The sequence below is a fragment of the Amblyraja radiata genome, chromosome 27 (genome assembly GCF_010909765.2).
Source record: "Amblyraja radiata isolate CabotCenter1 chromosome 27, sAmbRad1.1.pri, whole genome shotgun sequence".
NCBI classification, from domain to species: domain Eukaryota; kingdom Metazoa; phylum Chordata; class Chondrichthyes; order Rajiformes; family Rajidae; genus Amblyraja; species Amblyraja radiata.
In genome coordinates this window covers 24,701,859-24,722,811 of record NC_045982.1, presented here as the reverse complement: position 1 = coordinate 24,722,811, position 20,953 = coordinate 24,701,859, and the positions used below count along the sequence as shown (strand labels likewise).

The window sequence follows — 20,953 nt, the reverse complement described above, 5'->3', positions numbered from 1 at the left end:
CTTTGGAAATCAATTGTTTCGCAGTAACAAATGTTTCCATTTTGAAATGTATATACTCAACAAACATATTTAGGGATGTTAAGTCAATGATGATGCGACATCCACCATCTTTTTTGGTTTTAGTGAATATGTTTGATACAAACTCCAAGGGTTCATGTTTTGTTTTTTCAATGATACCCTTTGTAACTAGTCTCATCAGTTCAATTTGTCCTTCTCGTCTCTCTTTTACTGAGAGGGAGAATACCCTTTGGGGTAAATGCTGAACTGGTGGCAAGTTACCTGATATAAACTGTATTTTGTATCCACTAATGCCATTGAGTATATACTGATCACTCGTGATAGACTCCCATGCTGCTTTAAACTGGAGCAATCTCCCTCCTGTTAGTATTAAGCCTCCCAAAAGTTGATTGGAGCCAGACCCACCTACCTCCATGGTTACGGGTATTTCCTCTGATTTCCTTTGGTCGGACGACCAGGCTTGCGAGGTGTCTGATGTGGCGTGTTTGTTGGGGGTTGGCGCATTTTCCATGGGGTCCGCTCTGGGCCCTGGTATAAAAAAGACTTACGGTGAAAGTAAGCGGACCCCGAGCTTTCACCAGTGTTGAATGGCGGATGTTTACTGGTGGATGCGGCAGGGTGCTGCCACTTGGTGGTGTGTGTTTTCAGTTTGCTCGTTTTATATCCTGCCTTCATGAGGCCTTGAGTTCTTGAGGCCTCGGTCATGTCCTTCATGCGTTTAGGTAGGTCTTTCCCGAACAGCAGCCTGTCTGGCTCATCGGCTGGTGTTTTATACAGCCCGGCAAATCGAGGATTGATAGCAGGTTTGATGATTTCTTTCCGCAGATCATTAATTTCAAACTGCGTGTTACACAACAACGCGAGTGTATCCTGTTGATTGGTGGTCATCTCGGTGTTGTTTATAGAACGAGCAAACGAAGTGATGCCTGCTGTCAATAGTCGGAGTATCCGCTGCAGCTTTAGCTCGTGGTGCCGGTGGTTGTCCCAACGTGTCCCCAGATTTGGCTGTTCACCGCTGGTACTTTTAGAGATTCACAGTTCTCCGGCGCCATATAGGTGTCTAAAGCTTCATTAATCACCTGCTCCTGCAGAGCTCTGTTGGAAAGGTGATTGATACTTGCCGCTAGTTTGGTCTCTAGCGGTTCCCCTGCACGGGGTTTGGACATGTAGCGGCCCACTACACCAAGCAGCTGTTCCTGCTCCTGCACCCCCTGCATACTCCCGAAATCTTCAGCCATAACCCCTTGTTCTGGACCAGCCCAGTCCTGGTCCCCAAAGCTATCCTCTGGAAAGGAGGATGCAATGGACAGTGCAAGAGGCACTGTAGAGGGAGTGCCTGACCTCCCTCTGCAAGAGCTCCCCTCCCGGGGTGCACCTTGCTGGAGCACCTGCTCCAAGAGCCGCTCCATGCGGCTCAGGCGGCTGTCCCTCCCCCTCCTGGGTGGAGAGACGTCCCCGTCCGACGAGTCGGATGCCACCGGCCGGTTGCTCTTCCGTTTGGCTTTGCCTCCAGCCCGCTGTTCAGGTGTTAGCGGAGCTGGACTCGTCTCGGTGTCGGGGATAGCGGGGCGCCTGGATAGCGCTCCTACCGCCTGTTGCTGCCCCCCCTTCTCCTCTTGCGGAGTTGGACGGGGGGCAGATTTCTTCGCAAGTCTTGTCTTGAGTGTGGACATTCTGCAAGAAAAGACAGCCGGCTCTTCTTTGGTAAGGAAAGCCGACTTTGTTCACTTACCTGACGGTCCGTTTTTAAATTTGCAGCGGGAGAGTTTGACTTCCGCTGTTGCCGCTGTTGCACTGCTGGCGTAATGCCGCGCCTGCGCACTGAGCGGGCTCTTCACGGAATCACTCACGTGACTCCGAAGTTAAATTAATTTCATCCAAACTGGATATCTCCATATTTGTTATATAATAACTATGGTAATCCTTTTCTTTATTCATGGTACGCATTTGAATTTTAACTTTCTCTCCAGTAATGTCCAACCTTCTCATCAAATTCTCTGTGCAAAAAGTAGCTGAACTTCCATGATCCAGAAATGCATATGTTTGCAACACTACATTAGTTTCCCTATTTCTCACTTGTACTGGTAAAATAGAGAAAATGCATGCTTTCTCTCCGGCCCCAATATGTGCAGTTACTTGAGGCGAGGTGATAGCATTAACATCCGCTGACTCCTTTTTCTGCTCAGTAAGATCTGGCTCTTTCTTTACTGTATGAAGCACATCAGGATGATTCTGCTTACATTTGTCACAAATTATTGGGCACTTACAGTCTTTTACCATGTGCCCCTTCTTTAAACATCCATAGCAGATTCCATTCCTTTTTAAAAAGTCCATCTTTTTTTCATATTTCTTGTCTTTAAATTTATGACACCATCTTATGGTGTGACCTACTTCATCACAAAATGGACAAAATTCTTTCTTTCTGGACGGTGTATCCTCTTTGGCACCACCCAACACCTTCTCAGGTATTATATTGGTAGCAAAATTGCTTTTCTTAGGCCCTGTCTTTAGTTTAGTTTTGACATAGGTAGAACCCTTATAAATTGCAAGTGGCTTGGCTTCTTCAATAATCCCGTTGCATGAATCTGACATGTACCGTACTTCTCTTTCTAAACATTCCACCAGATCTGGTAGTCTGGCTACTTGTTTGCTCTTATCTCGTAATTTACCAGCCCTATCTCTCCACTTTTCTCTCATTCTTCTGGGCAACTTGTTAATGATGATTCTCATATTATTTGAAAGATTAATTTCCTCCATGTAGCCAAGATTTTTCATTGAGCTGCAACATCTTCTCAGAAATATTGCATATTCACTCAATTTATCCACATCTTCTGGCTTGATTTCTTTCCAAGCATGGGCCTTTTCAATGTATGCATTCGCAATCTTCTGTTCATCACCAAAACGTTCCTTTAGTAATCTTCTCGCCTTATTATAGCCCTGGTTGCCTGGCTCCATCTGACAACTTTCCACAAGCACCTTCACACTTCCTTTTGTGTACTTCACCAGAAACCGTAAGCGCTCCTTTTCATCCTTAACTTTCGTCTCTAATACCTCTTCTATGGCTCTTACGAAAGTTTCATACCCCAAAGGATCTCCACCATACGTAGGAATTTCAACTGGTGGCAGAATGAGAGAGGTATTTTGTCGAGCTATAATCTCGTTGAATTCAGATTGCTTATTCAACAGTGCCAATAGACCAACCTGATTTCCTTCTCCTTGGTCCACTGGTCCATCTCGAGTTTGTACGGATGTTCCCATAGTAGCTAGTTTCGGTCTAGCACCCATTTGCTGAGCTGAAGGTTCACTCAACCTATTTAGGTTTTCCAATCCAAAGTATCCTGTGGACTTTGACCGTGGAATCGATTCAACTGCCAATTCACTCTGAGCAGTTTTGGCTCTCTGTCTAGAGCTCATCGTCTTTGACGATCTAGAGCTGCATCTAGACCCTTCATTTTCCAGTATGTCCTTTCTGGCTTTAGCCACCTTCAACTTTGTATCTAATTCCAGTTGTTCCTGACATCGCGCCATCTCTTCTTGCTGTCGCTTTATCTGTCGCATCTTCTCTTCTTGCTGTCGGGCCATCTCATGTTTTTTCTTCATAACATCCGCTTCTATTGAGAGCGCTGCTAACTCAGCCTTGGCTCCCAAACGAGCAGAAGCCCTCGAAACCGAACTGGCTGAGCTACCAGATTTACGGCCTGATCTTCGTGAAGATACATTTGAGATACTATCTCCCGGTTCTATTTCATCACCTTCTTCTTCATGCTTAGTATCTTCAGCTATTTCCCTCAGACAGGCAGCAAGTGAAATATCTGTTTCTTCAAGTTGTCTGGGTCTTTCTTCACCACCACGTGGCTCTTCTGGCATAGCTCTGCCCTCATCTTCATCTTTCTTCATGATTTAAAAGAGGTCTTGGCAGATTGCCAAGTCTTTAAATTAGTCGAAAAAGTCTCTACTTGTAAGTGACTTTGTTATTATCAACAATTTCTTCCAAAACTAAAACATGCCGATAATGTAGATAACCTCTCTCTAATTCCAGGTGCAAAATAAATGATGCTAATTCAAATGGAATGCGCTTTATCATAAGAGATTCAAAACAATCCAAGGTCAGTCTGCCTTTCCCAGACATGCTGGAGAAAACAGCTTCTTGAGCTCTGTAACAGAATTCTTTTAATTAAAACCGTGATTTTAATTCAAAAGGTAATAATCGATTCGTACTCACGAATCCAGTGATACGTCTTCAGATACGTTCCGATGCTGATGATAGACCTCAAGGCTCTTCCTGGCCGAGATCTTCTTCAGTTCCACGATTGGAACCAATCTTCTTTCTTTGGCTATGCCTCTCCGAGGTCTTAGCCCTGCCGTCTTCAATTAAATCTTCTGTCCCACTCTCTGGGACTGGTATTTCTTCTTCAGTTCCACGACTGGAACCAATCTTCTATGGCTGCGCCTCTCCGAGGTCTTAGCCTTCGTCCTGCTCTGGCTGCGCCTCTCCGAGGTCTTAGCCTTCGCACTTCGATCTTCTGTCCCTATCGCAGGGACTGGTATTTACTACTATACATGTACTTTATTTGAGATGATTATCTAAGATGTATTTGAGAGCTTACATGTAGTGATACTTGTATTGAACTGTATATAAAAATTAATTTCACTGTTCCTTGGTCCAAGTGACAAATAAAATTCCATTGCATTGAATACGATTGAGCCTTCTACTCAATGCCCCAACAAATGAAGGCAAGCATACCATTTGCCTTCTTTACCACACTATGTACTTGTGCTGCCACTTTCACTGAGTTAAGAACTTGGACCCCAAGAACCCTCTGTAAATCAATGCTGCTAAGGGTTTTGTCATTTACTGTATACTTTCCCATCACATTTGACCTCCCAAAATGCAACTTCTCACAGTTAGTCAAATTAAACTCCATGTGCCATTTCTCTGTGCATTTCTGTGGCTGATCTATATCCCATTGTGAACTTTGACAAACTCCACAGTGAATGGGAACACCCTGGAGAATGGTGTGGAGCAGAGTGCAGGTACATCATTTCCCGAAAGTGGCATAATAACTTTTAAAATATACCACCAATCGGAATAAAACTTGGTGCATTTGCAGCACAGAACAACGGTGAGTAAGGTGGCAAAAATTGTTGCGTATCGTGTACTGTTTTTGCGCAAATATTAAAACGTCCCAAACCGGAAGATAACAAAATTAGAGTTTTAGTTATGTGTGGAATTAAAAGACATTTGGGCATGTACATGGATCGGAAAGGTTTAGAGGGATATGGGCCAAACGTGGCCAGTTGGGATTTGCATAGATGTGCCATCTTGGTTGACATGTGTAAGGTTGGCTGAAGGGCCGGTTTCAGTGCTGTGTGACTGTGAATCTAAAGCAGTTCCTCGTGTTGGTCTTTCACAAGTATCTGGCTGATCAGCTTGTTTTCAAGTTGCCGCTCAGCTCACTTAGAGAACATTGTCATCTTACGACACTAGAGGGAGCTTTTTCCCCTGTGTTACCTTGCTGGTCCTGTTCCCAACACTGGAGCCAAAAACATAGCATGTGTTATTTCACATCCCATGTTTGTCCTCAGTCTGATAACTCTGGGGCTGCATTATTATATTTCAGACACTGCCGTGGTGAGACACCAATCCTGTTGGTGTACCTCCAGCTGAAGTCACACCAATAATATTCCACTTCTGTTTCACAGAGAAATATAGCATGGAAGCAGACCCTTCGGCCCAACTTGCCCACACCGACCAACATTAGTCCCACCTACCTGTGTTAGGCCCATATCCCTCTAAACCTATCCTATCCATGTGCCTGTCTAAATGTTTCTTAAACGTTGCAATAGTACTTAAAGAACTTAAAGAAAGGTGACTTTGATGGTATGAGACGTGAATTGGCCAAGATAGACCGGCAATTGATTATTAAAGGGTTGATGGTGGATATGCAATGGAAGGCATTTAAAGACTGCATGGATGAACTACAACAATTGTTCATCCCAGTTTGGCAAAAGAATAAACCAGGGAAAGTAGTGCATCCGTGGATATCAAGGGAAATCAGGGATAGTATCAAAACAAAACATGAAGCGCACAAATTAGCCAGAAAAAGCAGCCTACCAGAGAAATGGGAGAAATTCAGAGTCCAACAAAAGGCTTAATTAGGAAAGGGAAAATAGATTATGAAAGAAAACTGGCAGGGGACATAAAAACTGACTGCAAAAGGTTTTATAGATATGTGAAGAGGAAAAGATTAGTTAAAACAAATGTAGGTTCCTTGCAGTCAGAAACAGGCGAATTGATCATGGGGAACAAGGACATGGCAGACCAATTGAATAACTACTTTGGTTCTGTCTTCACTAAGGACGACATAAATAATCTGCCGGAAATAGCAAGGGACCGGGGGTTAAATGAGATGGAGGAACTGAGTGAAATCCAGGTTAGCCGGGAAGTGGTGTTAGGTAAATTGAATGGATTAAAGGCCGATAAATCCCCAGGGCCAGATAAGTTGCATCCCAGAGTACTTAAGGAAGTAGCTGCAGAAATAGTGGATGCTGTAGCGGCAGATTTTTCAAATCTTTCAGGAAATTAACTCCCTAGCCACTAATTGGTTGAGACGGGATAAGGGGAATATCTTCGGTACGCATGCAAGCTGCCTCAGAGACCTTCAGAGCTTCTCCTTTCATAAAGCTTCAGCACACAGTCTTTTAATGAATATTTTCTTTATTGTAGATATAAAACAGTAAGATACATCCAAGGTTTCTCCGACTTGTTCCGGCAATCTTCTTCGAACTCCAGCTCATTACTTCAGATACTAGAAAACTCCTCGTGTCTCCATGCTTCACATGATCTTGACATGTGCCTCGACATGCTCGACATGTGGCTTGACATGGTTGAAGGATTAACCTTCTCCCTCTCCAAAACGAATCTAACCAACTAAACTACCACGCAAGCAGTTAAACTGCATAAACACGCCCAAAGACACGTCATAAATCCCACCCACATTATAACGGGCAGTCTAAAATTTAAAGGAACATGCCATCCACAATGACATGCAAAACAGGCCAAATGGCCACTACAGATGCATTAGTGATAATTTTTCAAAACTCTTTAGATTCTGGAGTAGTTCCTGAGGACTGGAGGGTAGCTAATGTAACCCCACATTTTAAAAAGGGAGGGAGAGAGAAAACGGGGAATTACAGACCAGTTAGTCTAACATCGGTGGTGGTGAAAATTCTGGAGTCAGTTATTAAAGATGGGATAGCAGCACATTTGGAAAGTGGTGAATTCATTGGACAAAGTCAGCATGGATTTATGAAAGGTAAATCATGTCTGATGAATCTTATAGAATTTTTCGAGGATGTAACTAGTGGAGTGGATAAGGGAGAACCAGTGGATGTGTATATCTGGACTTTCAGAAGGCTTTCGACAAGGTCCCACATAAGAGATTAGTATGCAAACGTAAAGCACACGGTATTGGGGGTTCAGTATTGATGTGGATAGAGAACTGGCTGGCAGACAGGAAGCAAAGAGTAGGAGTAAACGGGAGAATGGCAGGCAGTGACTAGTGGGGTACTGCAAGGCTCAGTGCTGGGACCCCAGCTATTTACAATATATATTAATGATCTGGATGAGGGAATTGAATGCAACATCTCCAAGTTTGCGGATGACACGAAGCTGAGAGGCAGTGTTAGCTGTGAGGAGGATGCTAGGAGGCTGCAAGGTGACTTGGATAGGTTGGGTGAGTGGGAAAATGCATGGCAGATGCAGTATAATGTGGATAAATGTGAGGTTATCCACTTTGGTGGCAAAAACAAGAAAGTAGACTATTATCTGAATGGTGGACGATTAGGAAAAGGGGAGATGCAACGAGACCTGGGTGACATGGTACACCAGTCATTGAAAGTCGGCATACAGGTGCAACAGGCAGTGAAGAAAGCAAATGGTATGTTAGCATTCATAGCAAAAGGATTTGAGTATAAGAGCAGGGAGGTTCTACTGCAGTTGTACAGGGTCTTGGTGAGACCACACCTGGAGTATTGCATACAGTTTTGGTCTCCTAATCTGAGGAAAGACATTCTTGCCATAGAGGGAGTACAGAGAAGGTTCACCAGACTGATTCCTGGGATGGCAGGACTTTCATATGAAGAAAGACTGGATAGACTCGGCTTGTACAGTACATTGAAGATTGAGGGGGTTCTGATAGAAACTTACAAAATTCTTAAGGGGTTGGACAGGCTAGATGGAGGAAGATTATTCCCGAAGTTGGGGAAGTCCAGAACTAGGGGCCACAGTTTAAGGATAAGAGGGAAGTCTTTTAGGACCGAGATGAGAAAATCATTTTTTACACAGAGAGTGGTGAATCTGTGGAATTCTCTGCCACAGAAGGCAGTTGAGGCAAGTTCATTGGCTATATTTAAGAGGGAGTTAGATGTGGCCCTTGTGGCTAAAGGGATCAGGGGGTATGGAGAGAAGGCAGGGATGGGATACCGAGTTGGATGATCAGCCATGATCATATTGAATGGCGGTGCAGGCTCGAAGGGCCGAATGGCCTACTCCTGCACCTATTTTCTATGTTTCTATGTTATTTGTTTTAACTACTTCCTCCGGCAGCTCATTCCATATATCCACCACCCATTGTGTAAAAGAGTTATCCCTCAAGTTTCCATTAGATCTCCCCCCCCCCCCCCCCCCCCCCCCCCCCCACCACCACCACCACCCTCTCACCTTAAACCTATGTCTTCTGGTTATCGATTCCCCTACTCTGGGGACTCTGTGCATCTACCCAATCTATTCCTCGCACAATTTTGTGCACTTCTATAAGATCACCCTCATTCTCATGTACTGAAAGGAATTGAGTCCTAGTGTGTTCAACTGCTCCCTCTAGATCAGGCCCTCCACTCCTGGCATCATCCTTGTAAATCTTCTCTGCACGCTTTCCAGCTTGACAACATCTTTCCTATTACACAGTGCCCAGAAATGAACACAATACTCTAGAAATGTGGCCTCACAAACACCTTATATAACTGCAACATGACTTCCCAACTTCTATACTCAATACTCTGGCCAAATGATCAAGATTATGATGCAATTTTTGACAACCTTCTTGAAGGTGGGATGGGTCTGACCTTTGTGAGTGCAGAGTGTACGTTGCATGTGGTGGATAGGGTGAAACTGAGCAGTTGCCGAGCTCCATCTTTATGTGTGATCTGTAAGTTGTGATCAGCCAAGCAGGGGCCCACTGCAACACGTGGCTGCTGGAATAGACACTCTCTTGATTTATGAGGCCAGTTGCAATAGCATTTTGGTCGGTGTAGACCCAGGGATGTGGATTTGGAGATCTCGGCAATGGTGGTACCACAGGATGTTAGAATGTGCTTTGGGGCAGCAATTACTGGGCGATAATGGCCTCCGTTGGCCAGCATGGTACAACAACTGTTACTAGCCAGTGGAGTTCTCCCCTGTTCCCCACGGATTCACATTCACCCTGTTTGTTTCATCGTCTCTCAGCCTAAAGCGATCTTATTGCCAACAGGTCAGCTCCATGCCGGGCTGTCTTGAATTAGTTTAGTGATGGACACTGAGAATGCACTGTGTTAACTGCAGATCAGACACACGCACGCGCGCACACACACACAGAGTCATTTCTTAGACAAGATCTTTGTTGTTTTGATGCTGGTTTATTAAGCTGATGAAACTGCAATGTTACAGTTCAATCACAATCACTGGAAGCACAGAACACATTGTGAGCTTTCCAAACCTTGGTGTAACAAACAATGTGAAATCAAGAGCGAAATACAGAGAGAGACAGTAATAATTCCAATCAGCACAATCTAAATCAAGACAGGATCAGCCTCCATGACAGGGACTTTCCCACAGTCCGTGTCTGCCCATCACCACCACCCCCGTGCCCCTGACGCTTTCTTGTCTACATGTGTGTGTCAGAGAGATGGCACCAAATGTCCTGGACACTGCTCTGTACTGCTGCACCTTTTAACTGGGATGCCCAACTGTTCCCAGTGGGATTTGAGGAAAGGCTCCAGCAGAATGGACGAGGAGGGGAGTCTGGTTAAAGAGGGCGGACTTGTCTGTTCTGAGCAGTCCTTGGGCTTCAGTCAAGGGTCAGTGTGTGGGGCAGTGCCCTGGGGTTTACACCCTGCTGATCCATGTAGACATCCACCATGGTTCCCCGCTCCCCATCCCTCTCTCAACATGTGACGGAGCATAGCCGAGACTCTTGTGTATTGAGTTTGAAGCCATTATCCTGTCAGTGAGGGTGATGAGAAACTGGAAGGACAGTGAGTTGTCCCTTACCCTGACGTGAACAGCCCTTTATTCTGGAATCAACACCACTACTTTTACTACTGATCTGGTTTAGAGAGGAAAGATCGCAATGCAAGGTCATATTCAGCTACAGTAGTTTGAGGAGATTGTGTACCCCTCTGCACATTTAAATGCCTTTTGGAGCCAAAACATTTAAAGTGTACAATCATTATTGTCTTCAATTATGACGTTCCCTCCTGGTGTAAATGTTGTAGATCCCCAGTCAATGATGTTCCCTCCATCACTGTAACACCCCTGACTGATCAACTCAATCTCATTGGGTTTTAGAACACGATCCCACATATTAACATCAGTTATCTCTCCGACAAAGGATTGTTTCTTGTCAAAACGTCCACCAACTGAGTCTTGCTCCTGACCAAGAAAAAACTGACCAGACCCTCTCACAACCCGACCCTTTCCACCAATCTTCTGTACACTGCGTCTCCCATTGACCCAGACTGTTATCTCACCCCCTTTAGACTCCCAGTTCACACAGATGTGTCTCAGTAAAGAATTCATTTCAGGGACGTAAAACCTATCTTCACTACTTCCTAACAACACATAGAGTTGTGTTTTATTTACATGCAAAATCAGGAGTTCGTTGTGGGAATAGCTTGTTGCGTACGAGAGCAAACTGAAAGGGCGTGTTGCTTCAGTGGCTGCCCTGAAACAAACAGTAAAGGCGGTCAAACTGGTAAAGTGAGGCGCATTCAACCTGACGAAGCTGTTGTCTGTCTCGGTTGGGAATATCACTGATTTTCCATTCAATCCTGTAAAATTGAAAAGTAAAAATTTTAAATCTCAGTTTGAAATGGTAACTTTGCCATCTGAGATGGAGCACAAGGTCGCTAGTGAGCAGTGATTTGCAAAAGGATGTTTTATTTTAATGTGAGAGACAGAGTGGCATCTGAAGACTGGCAGGTTTGGAGAGAGTGTTGAAGAGTTTACCTGGATTGGAGCACCTTAGGTACAAGGAGAGGTGGGACAAACATGGATTATTTTGTCTGGAGTGTTGGAGGTTGAGGGGCAAACTGTAGAAGTACAAAATGACAGGCAGCATAGTTAGTGTAGATAGTCAGAATCTGTTTTTCCACCCAGGGTGGAAATGACAAGTAGCAGAAGGCACAGATTGATTGTGAGAGGGATCAAGTTAAAAGGAGATGTGAAAGGCAAGTTTCTGTTTCCACAGTGGTGGGTGCCTGGAACACACTGCCAGGGGTGGTGGTAGAAACAGATACAATAGCAGTGTTTAAGGGCATTTAGACAGACACATGCACATCGAGGAATAGAGGGATACAGACCATGTGCAGGGAGATGGGATTAGTTCAGACTGACATCATGGTCAGTACAGACACACACTCTCCAAACCTACACGTAAATCTCATACAAACCTGCACTGTCCGATCCTGACAGGTAAATGCACATCACAAGCACAATTGTTGCGAAGGGCTTCATCCTGTCTCCAACCTGTTAAAACAAAGAATTCCCAATTCATTTCATTTCACTTGTCGATCCATTGAAACTGAGAACCAGCAGCCAGTTCCGTGTGTCAGCAACACACAAACAGTCCCTCTGGTACTCACTGTGTCCGTCTCCAACAAGCCGGTTTCACCTCAGGTGGGTCCAATACCCTGGGCACAAGATGCTGCAATTTATATTCTGCTGAACCCAGTCACTGCCAATCGCAGGAAGGACCTGAGGGGGTGGAGCAAACTCTGCTGCCATCCAATACTCAGAGAGCTGCCATTGATCTGTGTGCTGACATCAGTCAGCATCAGGTGATGAGGGGAAGGGAGTGGAGTGAGCCACATTAATTCACCTTCCCGGGAGGTGATGAAGTTCACCTCCCCCGCCCGATCAGAGATATCTTCCCTACTCCACAGTGGCTCTGATCTTTGACACAACTTCATGTTGACAGGGAGAGGCACATGTTCATGTATTGGATGCTTGCCATGAGGTTGTGGTCAGGACCGCTGACAGCTGATTCCTGGAATATATGTAAAGAAGTTTGATTTACTGCCTGGATTCACCCCATGGGAAAGTGTCCAATCAGTGAATGAGTGGGCAGAACTTAGAGTCATCGCATCATACAGCACAGAAACATACCCTTCAGTCCAACTTGTCAATGCTAACCAAGATGCCCTGTCTACACTAGTCCCACCTGCCTGCATTTGGCCCATATCCCATTATACCTTCCCTATCCATCTTCCTATCCATCTTCCTAACCAAAATTCCCAGCACCCTCCGTGAGAATAAGTTGCTGCTCAGGTTTCTTTTCATCCTACCCTCTCACCTTGAACCTATGTCCCCTGATTCTTGATTACCCTACTGCGTCTATAAGACTGTACATTTGCCCTATCTGTTCCGTTCATGACATTATACATTTTTATAAAATTAGCCCTCAGCATTCTGCACACCAAGGCATAAAGTCCTGGCCTGCTCATCCTCCCCATATCTTCTCTGCAGTCTTCCTAGCTTAATGACAACCTTCCTATAACTGGGTGACCAAGACAATGCACCAAACTTGCTCTCTGCAGCAAATATGATGAGAAGGCATGATTGGCACAGTTAATGGCACTATAACTTAATTTATTGTCAAAGACCCATTTGAAAATGAACTCCAAGACGTCAGTTGTCCGTGCTGTATTATATGTAACATTAGCATTTAAACAAAACACTTCCCATCTCCTGAAGAGGAAATGTACTGCTTTTTTGGTGCTATCCCTGCACTCTGCAGAGAGCATATACATGCATCGGTCTGACAACCTGAGCCGCAGGAACAGTTGTCTCAGGGTCTGCAAGTCAATGAATTGATTTTATCATGTAGAGGCTGGTTCCCCAAGTCACAGGCTGAACCAGCAAAGTTTGTGTTTAGAATAACCATATAAGGTTCTATTATTATTCCCAGCATAAGCGGGAGCCATGGTTGCATAGGTCAGTCCGACTGTACGAAAAAAGCTGAAGCGGGAACTTGCTGAATTTATTGCAAGACCAGACTGATGAGGCAAAATGGAGGAAAGACATAAAGACCATTCCTCCCCCGTGTAGCGAGAATGTATCTCTCGCCACTGTTATGCCACATATTTTTGCAACCGGTGAATGAGCCTGGATGCAAACATATCGATATTCGGTGTTCCAACGAGCCATAATGTCATAAAATACTTTGTGATCCAACATCCATTCTGTGTGGTCATTGATTTTACGTGGTGATGCACCAGTGCCAAATGAGGTTAGGTAAAATATCACAGGATACATTGACTTGATTGCACCCATGTGACTAACATATGCTACCACCACAGTGTATCAACTTGGAATTGAGCATGCAGATTGTGCATATTCGCGCAATAACCCTTTAACCCATAGAATGCACCTAGTGTCTATAGGTATTTGATACCAATAACTGAAGAAGTGGTAACTCATGAAGATTTACTGACCAAAAACTACTGGAACAATGCTAAGTACTGTTCGTCCACCATTGTGACTTTGTTAGCTTCAGCTGGCAATAGCATAGGTCTGTTAACAATGACCTACATGGCACTTGAGAGGTTACTACTTTGCATGTTGTAAGTTCTGATAATGCAAAGGCCCAACTTGCACAGCTGAAACACAGCTACTATATTGCCAATTACATTTGATGAATAGAAGGCTGCTTCATAACAACGGCTTCTATTAATTCCAATCACTTGCCCTAGGGCGGAGTCACAGACAAATTAATAGCTAAAGGTAGATCCCAATAATCAATAACTCTAGTTGGTATCAACTTTAATTTAACTGGATGGATGAGGAACCTCAATTTCTCAAATATAGTTTGCAGCTGAAACAGTTGATTTTAGCAATATACAGCGTTTACAATATCATCCAGATAAGCCAAAACAAGTGCTTTTTTGAGCTCTGAGCAGTCCAAGCACCAGTTTAGGAATTTGGTAAATAACCTGGGAGCTGAAGTTAGCCCATTTTGCAACGCTTTAGCTGTTATCATTGCCCCATCCAGATACATTTCAAATGTCTCCGGTGATCCCTGTGAATGGACCTAAATAGTATGCATCTTTGAGATTGATGCATGCCATAAAGATCATATGGAAATCAGTTATTAGACAGTAACGAAGTTCCCTATTCTGAAATGTCTATGTTGCACATGTGAGTTAATCAAGTATGAACCGACATCCTTCATCTTTCACAATGAACATTGTCAGCATTGTCAGCGACTGGGGTAGCGAACCCGATGGCCGCCGGCTACCCGCGCTTCCCCGGTCCGAACCGGGGATTTCCCCTCGGTCCATAACCGGTTTCACCGCGGCCCGTCCGCACTTCGCCCCTAAAATATCCAGCAGGAAACCTCTGTAGGAAGAGATTCCTGCAAGAAAAAACAGAACCTGGTAATAAGTACAAAACTTACCTGCAGGTTTAAACTTACCGCTGGAAGGAGCGATGCGCCTGCCAGTCAGTCGTTGCGCAATGCTTCAGATGTAATGACGCGCATGCGTGCTGACGGCATTCTTCACCTAGTCACTCACGTGACTCCAAAGTAAAACAGCTATAGGCCTTGCCTTCTTTGTAGTCGCTAAGCAGGCGAAACTTCAGTGAAGTAGCGGGCTGGTTAGCCTCATCATAACTCCACCTCCAGCCCCACCTCCAGTTTAAATCCCATTTGGAATATTTTGGAGGACCAAGAAACTGACAAGATGACTTGACAGATCGACGATGGATGTGGGAGGTCAACAGTCGGTAGCACAGGCTTCATCGTGTACGATGCAGCGTAAACATGAGCAGCGAGTTCGTCTTTTCGTCCCGTCTTTTTCAACCCCCTGTCTGCTAAAAAATGCTTCAAACCTTCGACTTTCCATTGCAGAAAATCATCCAGTGTCATATGGTCGTAATTTGGGTCAGCCATAACCAATATAAGATTCAAAGAAGACAAAAACACAGACTGAAAATGTACTCACAATTTATACAGCGCTGCATTCGCTTTAAAAAAAAATCCCGATGACCTTTGACAAATCCCATGATTCCTTGCATTTATCGAGATACTGAACTCGTTTAACCTCGATCAATTAGCTCACCTTGGATCCCCTGACATTTAACCTTCCAGAGTCACCTGCAATGCAGACTCTTATCAAATGCCCTGCTGATGTCCGTATCGACAACATATATGTCTTTGCCCTTGTCAACATTTTTGGTTACTTCTTCAAAAAAGATTCATAAGATACTTTCTTCCACCTACAAAACCATGCTGATTATCCCTAATCAACCTTTGTCTCTCCAAATGCATATATATCTAATCCCATAGAATCCTCACCAGTAACTTGTTTTCCACAGATGTTAGGTTCACTAATCTATAGTTCCCAGGCTTTTCCAGCCCCTTAAATAGAGAAAAACATTAGCACCCCTCCAGTCTTCTGGCACCTTACAATACAATACAATACAATACAATACAATACAATACAATACAATTCAATTTATTGTCATTTGGACCCCTTGAGGTCCAAACGAAATGCCGTTTCTGCAGCCATACATTACAAACAAATAGACCCAAGACACAACATAATTTACATAAACATCCATCACATTGCTGTGATGGAAGGCCAAAAAAACTTTTCTCTCCACTGCACTCTCCCCCCCCATGTCAGAGTCAAAGTCAAAGCCCCCGGCGGGCGATGGCGAATTGTCCCGTGGCCATTTAAACCACGCCGGGTGATGCAAGGTCGCACACCGGGTCTTGATGTTAGAGCCCCCGGCATGCGCTCGCAAACTCCCGCGGCCATTCCAAGCCGCGCGGGGCGATGGTGTAAGGCCCCGCTCCAGGAGCTCTTCAACCCCGCAACTCGGGCGGGAGAAGTCGCCGCTGCGGAAGCCCTGAAAAGCGGTCTCCCTCCAGGGTCCCGCGGGCTCCCGGTGCCGCCCGCCAAACCCGCAGTTGCAGCCTCCGAATCTCCGGGGGTCGGGTCGCAGCAGCGTCCACCACAGCTCCACCCGCTCTGGACTCGGCCAGCTCCGCGACGGTGAGTAGTCAGCACCAGAGCCCCCGGTCTTCCTGTTGGAGGCCGCTCCTCATTGCAGCCCCAACGACAACGGAGACCCGACAAAGAAAAGGTCGGGTCTCCCGTGCAGGGAGAGATTTAAAAGTTACCCCCAACCCCCCCACACCACACCACCCCCACCCCCCCACACACATACCCCAACAAAAATAACAAAAACTACATTAAAACATAGACATAAAATAATAAAAACGCAGACGGACTGCAGAGGCCGCTGCAGACGAGAGTCGCGCCGCCTACCTACTCATGTCTAATGATGATTCTTATCTCTCAATCAAGTTCTCCTGCCATTTCTTCTCTATCTTCCAGTTCCAGTTGCTGTAGCTTCGCCGTTCCAGTTGCCGGTTTTTCAGGGGACTGCCGGCAACTTGACAGTCGCCGGCAGTCTGCTAAAAAATTGCTTAAGTGGGACAGGCCCATCAGGGACTCCAAAAAGTATACAGTAAAAGAGTAGCTGTGGAGAGAATATTGTTGCCCTGAAGGATCAACATCACTGTCAGTGGTCGGGATAGGATTTGCTTGCATTTGAATGAGAATAGGCTAAGTAGGGAAAGTCAGCATGACTTTCTTGGCGGCATGTCATGTCTTGATATAGTTTTTTGTCAAAGGCAATTAATGAGGGTTGGGCAGTGGATCTTGTTTACATGGAATTTGATAAGGCACATGATAAAGATTCTCAGTCATAAGCTGGGGCAACACGAAGAACAGTCTGGGAACTCACTCCCTACATCAAGGCAACGGTGCAAAAGTCACCTGTCGAAGGAGGGGTATGAGATTTGAGGATCTAATCAAAGCATGAGAGGGGATGAAGCAGATGGATGGTCTCCTGGACTATCCTTGCTGATTAACCCTGGGAGTGATTCAGTGGGACTGGGGGCCAAATGTAGAGGGAAAGGCTGAGATCAGGAGTGGGCATCAACCATGGGATGGGTTCCCAGATGGAGGATGGATGAGGATCCACAAACCTGTCTATGACGACGGGACAATGGTGGAGTCAAAAGCTTCAAATTCCTGTGCGTGCATATTTCTGAAGATCTTTCCTGGACACAAGATAGACACAAAAAGCTGGAATAACTCAGTGGGGCAGGCAGCATCCCTGGAGAGAAGGAATCGGTGATGTTTTGGGTCAAGTCCACACTAATGCAATTATAAAGAAAACCCATCAATGCCTCTACTTCCTGAGGTGATCAGGGAGATTTGGTATGTCAGAGAGGATTCTCTTGAACTTCAACAGGTGTACAGTAGAGAGCATCACGGCCTGGTTCGGCAACTTGAATGCCTAGGAATGGAGAAGACTGCAAAAAGTTGTGAACACTGCCCATTCTATCACAGGTTCTGACCACCCCAACATCAAAAAGATTTACAGGTGTCGCTGCCTCAAAAAGGAAGCCAGCATCGTCAGAGACCAACACCACCCTGGCCACACACTCATTTCATCCATATCACTGGGAAGAAGATAAAGTACCCTGAAAACTGTAACGTCCAAGTTCAGGCCAGTTCTATCAGGCTAGTAAACAGTACAACCGCCATTAAGCTCTGAATTACATAGACTATCATTGTTAGGATTGCTCTACTGTTGTTTGTTTTTTATGTACGTATATTTTATTGTATGGCAGTATGCAAAAACAAATTTCAGACCTCGCTTTGATAATAAAGTGTTATCGTATCGTATATGTGGTGTGTGAGCATCATGCAGTAATCTCTGCTTCCAAGGTGCTCCATGATTTGCTCAACCAGTTCTGGCTAATTTACCAGAACAATTTCAGCAATGCTGCCTTCCTTGTAAACGAGAAACAGGCTGAAGAGCGGGTTCTGCAGAATGCACTTCTGAAACTCCATCCCTGTGCCTAAGATTTCAAGAAAAAATATTTTTGCAGAAAACTGCGCTCTAATTATCCTGTGCTGCACCTCCGATGGCAAAGGTGCAATTTCAAACAGAGATTTAACATTCAAACTTCATATTTTACAGGATTGATGAAGAAATCAGTGATATTCCCAAACAAAACAGCCAACAGCTTTGTCAGGTTGGATGCACCCGATTTCTCTGACTTGACTGCGTTTACTGTCTGCCTCAGAGCAGCTTCAAAAAGGTGAGATAACAGTCTGGGCCAATGGGAGACGTAGTCTTATGCCCCTGTCCCACTTAGGAAACCTGAACGGATACCTCTGGAGACTTTGTGCCCCACCCAATGTTTCCGTGCGGTTCCCGGAGTTTGGAGGTGGTTGCCGGAGATTGCAGGTAGTGGAAGCAGGTAGGGAGACTGACAAAAACCTCCGGGAACCTCCGGGAACTGCACGGAAACCTTGGGTGGGGCGCAAAGTCTCCAGAGGTTTCCATTAAGGTTTCCTAAGTGGGACAAGGGCATAAGGAAGGCTGGTGGTTTGGGTGGAGTTGTGAAAAACGGTGGCCAGTTTGATCTTCACCATAAATGGAAGAGCTTTTGGGAGTGTTGTAGAGCAGAGGGATCTAGGAGTGCAGGTACATAGTTTAGTTTATTGTCACATGTATCAAGGTACTATGGTGCTATCCAGTCAGTGAAAAGACTATATATGTTTATACATGTTCACAATCCAGCTGCCCAGACTGTACAGAATAATGTTCAGTGCAAGATGGAGACCAGAAAAGTCCGATTTAAGATAGTCTCTACAATGAAGTAGATCGTAGCTCAGGACCATTATCGGATGGTTCAGTTGCCTGACAGCAGCTGGGTAGAAAATATCCCTGAATCTGAAGATGGCCTCATCTATAGGGAAAGGTTGCACAGGCTCGGACCTTATTTCCTGCTCCGAAGACTGAGGGGTGATTGTATAGAGGGGTATAAAATCATGAGGAGAATAGTTAGGGTGAATGCACGCAGTCTTTTACCCAGAGTAAGAGTATCAAGACCCATTGGACATAGGTCAAATGTGAGAGAGGGAATATCTAATAGGAACCAGAGGAGCAACTTTTTCCCTCCTTGGTGTTGGATGCACAGATCAAACTGCCAGAGGAAGTGCAGGAAAATGAAGTGTCTCTTTGAAGCTGAGGACAGGCACCAGCACTCAGACAACTCCTCATACCTACCCTTTGACCAGGAGCCCACAGTTGAGCTAGGCCATCTCTGGCGAGAAGGAATGGGTGGCATTTCGGGATGAGTCCACACTAATGCAGTCGTTTGTCGGAGAGATAACTGATGTTAATATGTGGGATCGTGTTCTAAAACCCAATGAGATTGAGTTGATCAGCCAGGGGTGTTACATTGATGGAGGGAACATCATTGACTGGGAATCAACACCATTTACAACAGGAGGGAATGTCATAATTAAAGACAATAATTATTGTACACTTTAAATGTTTTGGCTACAAAAAGCATTTAAATGTGCAGAGGGGAACACAATCTCCTCAAACTAATCTTGCTAAATATGGCCTCGCTTTGCGATCTTTCCTCTCTAAACCAGATCAGTAGTAGAAGTACTGATGTTGATTCCAGAATAAAGGGCTGTTTATGTCGGGGTAAGGGACAACTCATTGTCCTTGCAGTTTCTCATCCCCCTCACTGACAGGGTAATGGGTTCAAACTCAGTACACAAGAGTCTCGGCCATTCTCCGTCACACATTGAGAGAGGGATGGGGAGTGGGGAACCATGGTGATGACTACATGGATCAGCAGGGTGTAAACCCCAGGGCACTGCCTCACACACTGACCCTTGACTGATGCCCAGGGACTGCTCAGAACAGACAAGTCCGCCCTCTTTAACCAGACTCCCCTCCTCGTCCATTCTGCTGGAGCCCTTCCTCAAATCCCACTGGAAACAGTCGGGCATCCCAGTTAAAAGATGTTACAGTACAGAGCAGTGTCCAGGGCATTTGGTGCCATCTCTCTGAAACACACATGTAGACAAGAAAGCATCAGGGGCACGGGGGTGGTGGTGATGGGCAGACACGGACTGTGGGAAAGTCCCTGTCGTGGAGGCTGATCCTGTCTTGATTTAGATTGTGCTGATTGGAATTATTACTGTCTCTCTCTGTATTTAACCTCTTGATTTCACATTATTTGTTACACCAAGGTTTGGAAAGCTCACAATGTGTTCTGTGCTACCAGTGATTGTGATTGGACTGCAACATTGCAGTTTCATCTGCTTAATAAATGAGCATCAAAACAGAATGTATTATGTGTTTGCGTACGTCAATGACTGTGTTTGAGTATCCGGGTTCCAAGTAAGGTTCACTGCATTTAGTGTCCATTACTAAGTCTTAAAAACATCCCTAAATACACCTATCAAATTCTGCACCATCTAAGCCTTTTGCACAAAGTTCAGTAGAATCTTGATCAGCAAGGCAAGTAGGCAATGGAATGGTTAATGGAGTTGAATGCAGATAAGTGTGAGGTGTTGCATTTTTAGAAGTTGAATCAGGACAGGATCTTCACCATAAATGGAAGAGCCTTTGGGAGTGTTGTAGAGCAGAGGGATCTAGGAGTGCAGGTACATAGTTCCCCTAAAGAGGCATAGTGTAACAGGTAGAAGGGGTAGAAAATAAGACTTTTGGTACATGTTTTTAATACATTTGGTACATTTTGGTAATAGGTCAAATAGAAAGATT

The 20,953-nt window shown here is 45.0% G+C and overlaps 1 protein-coding gene and 1 long non-coding RNA gene across 2 annotated transcripts in view; one reads left to right on the top strand and one right to left on the bottom strand.

Annotated features, from left to right (window-relative positions):
• Positions 1 to 18,396, top strand: part of LOC116988646 — a 34,257-nt gene extending 15,861 nt beyond the window's left edge. Inside the window, exon 3 of the long non-coding RNA XR_004416009.1 lies at positions 18,341 to 18,396. This is a non-coding gene — a long non-coding RNA (uncharacterized LOC116988646). The remainder of the gene's footprint in view (positions 1 to 18,340) is intronic.
• On the bottom strand, positions 9,678 to 11,951 carry LOC116988641 (C-reactive protein-like). The gene is made up of 3 exons (XM_033045529.1): positions 11,920 to 11,951; positions 11,728 to 11,803; positions 9,678 to 11,106 (listed from the first exon to the last, which is right to left on the bottom strand). The coding sequence occupies exons 2-3, from the start codon at positions 11,789 to 11,791 to the stop codon at positions 10,490 to 10,492; spliced, it is 681 nt and encodes a 226-aa protein (XP_032901420.1). The 5' UTR covers positions 11,792 to 11,803; positions 11,920 to 11,951; the 3' UTR covers positions 9,678 to 10,489.
• Positions 18,397 to 20,953: the final 2,557 nt, after the last annotated feature.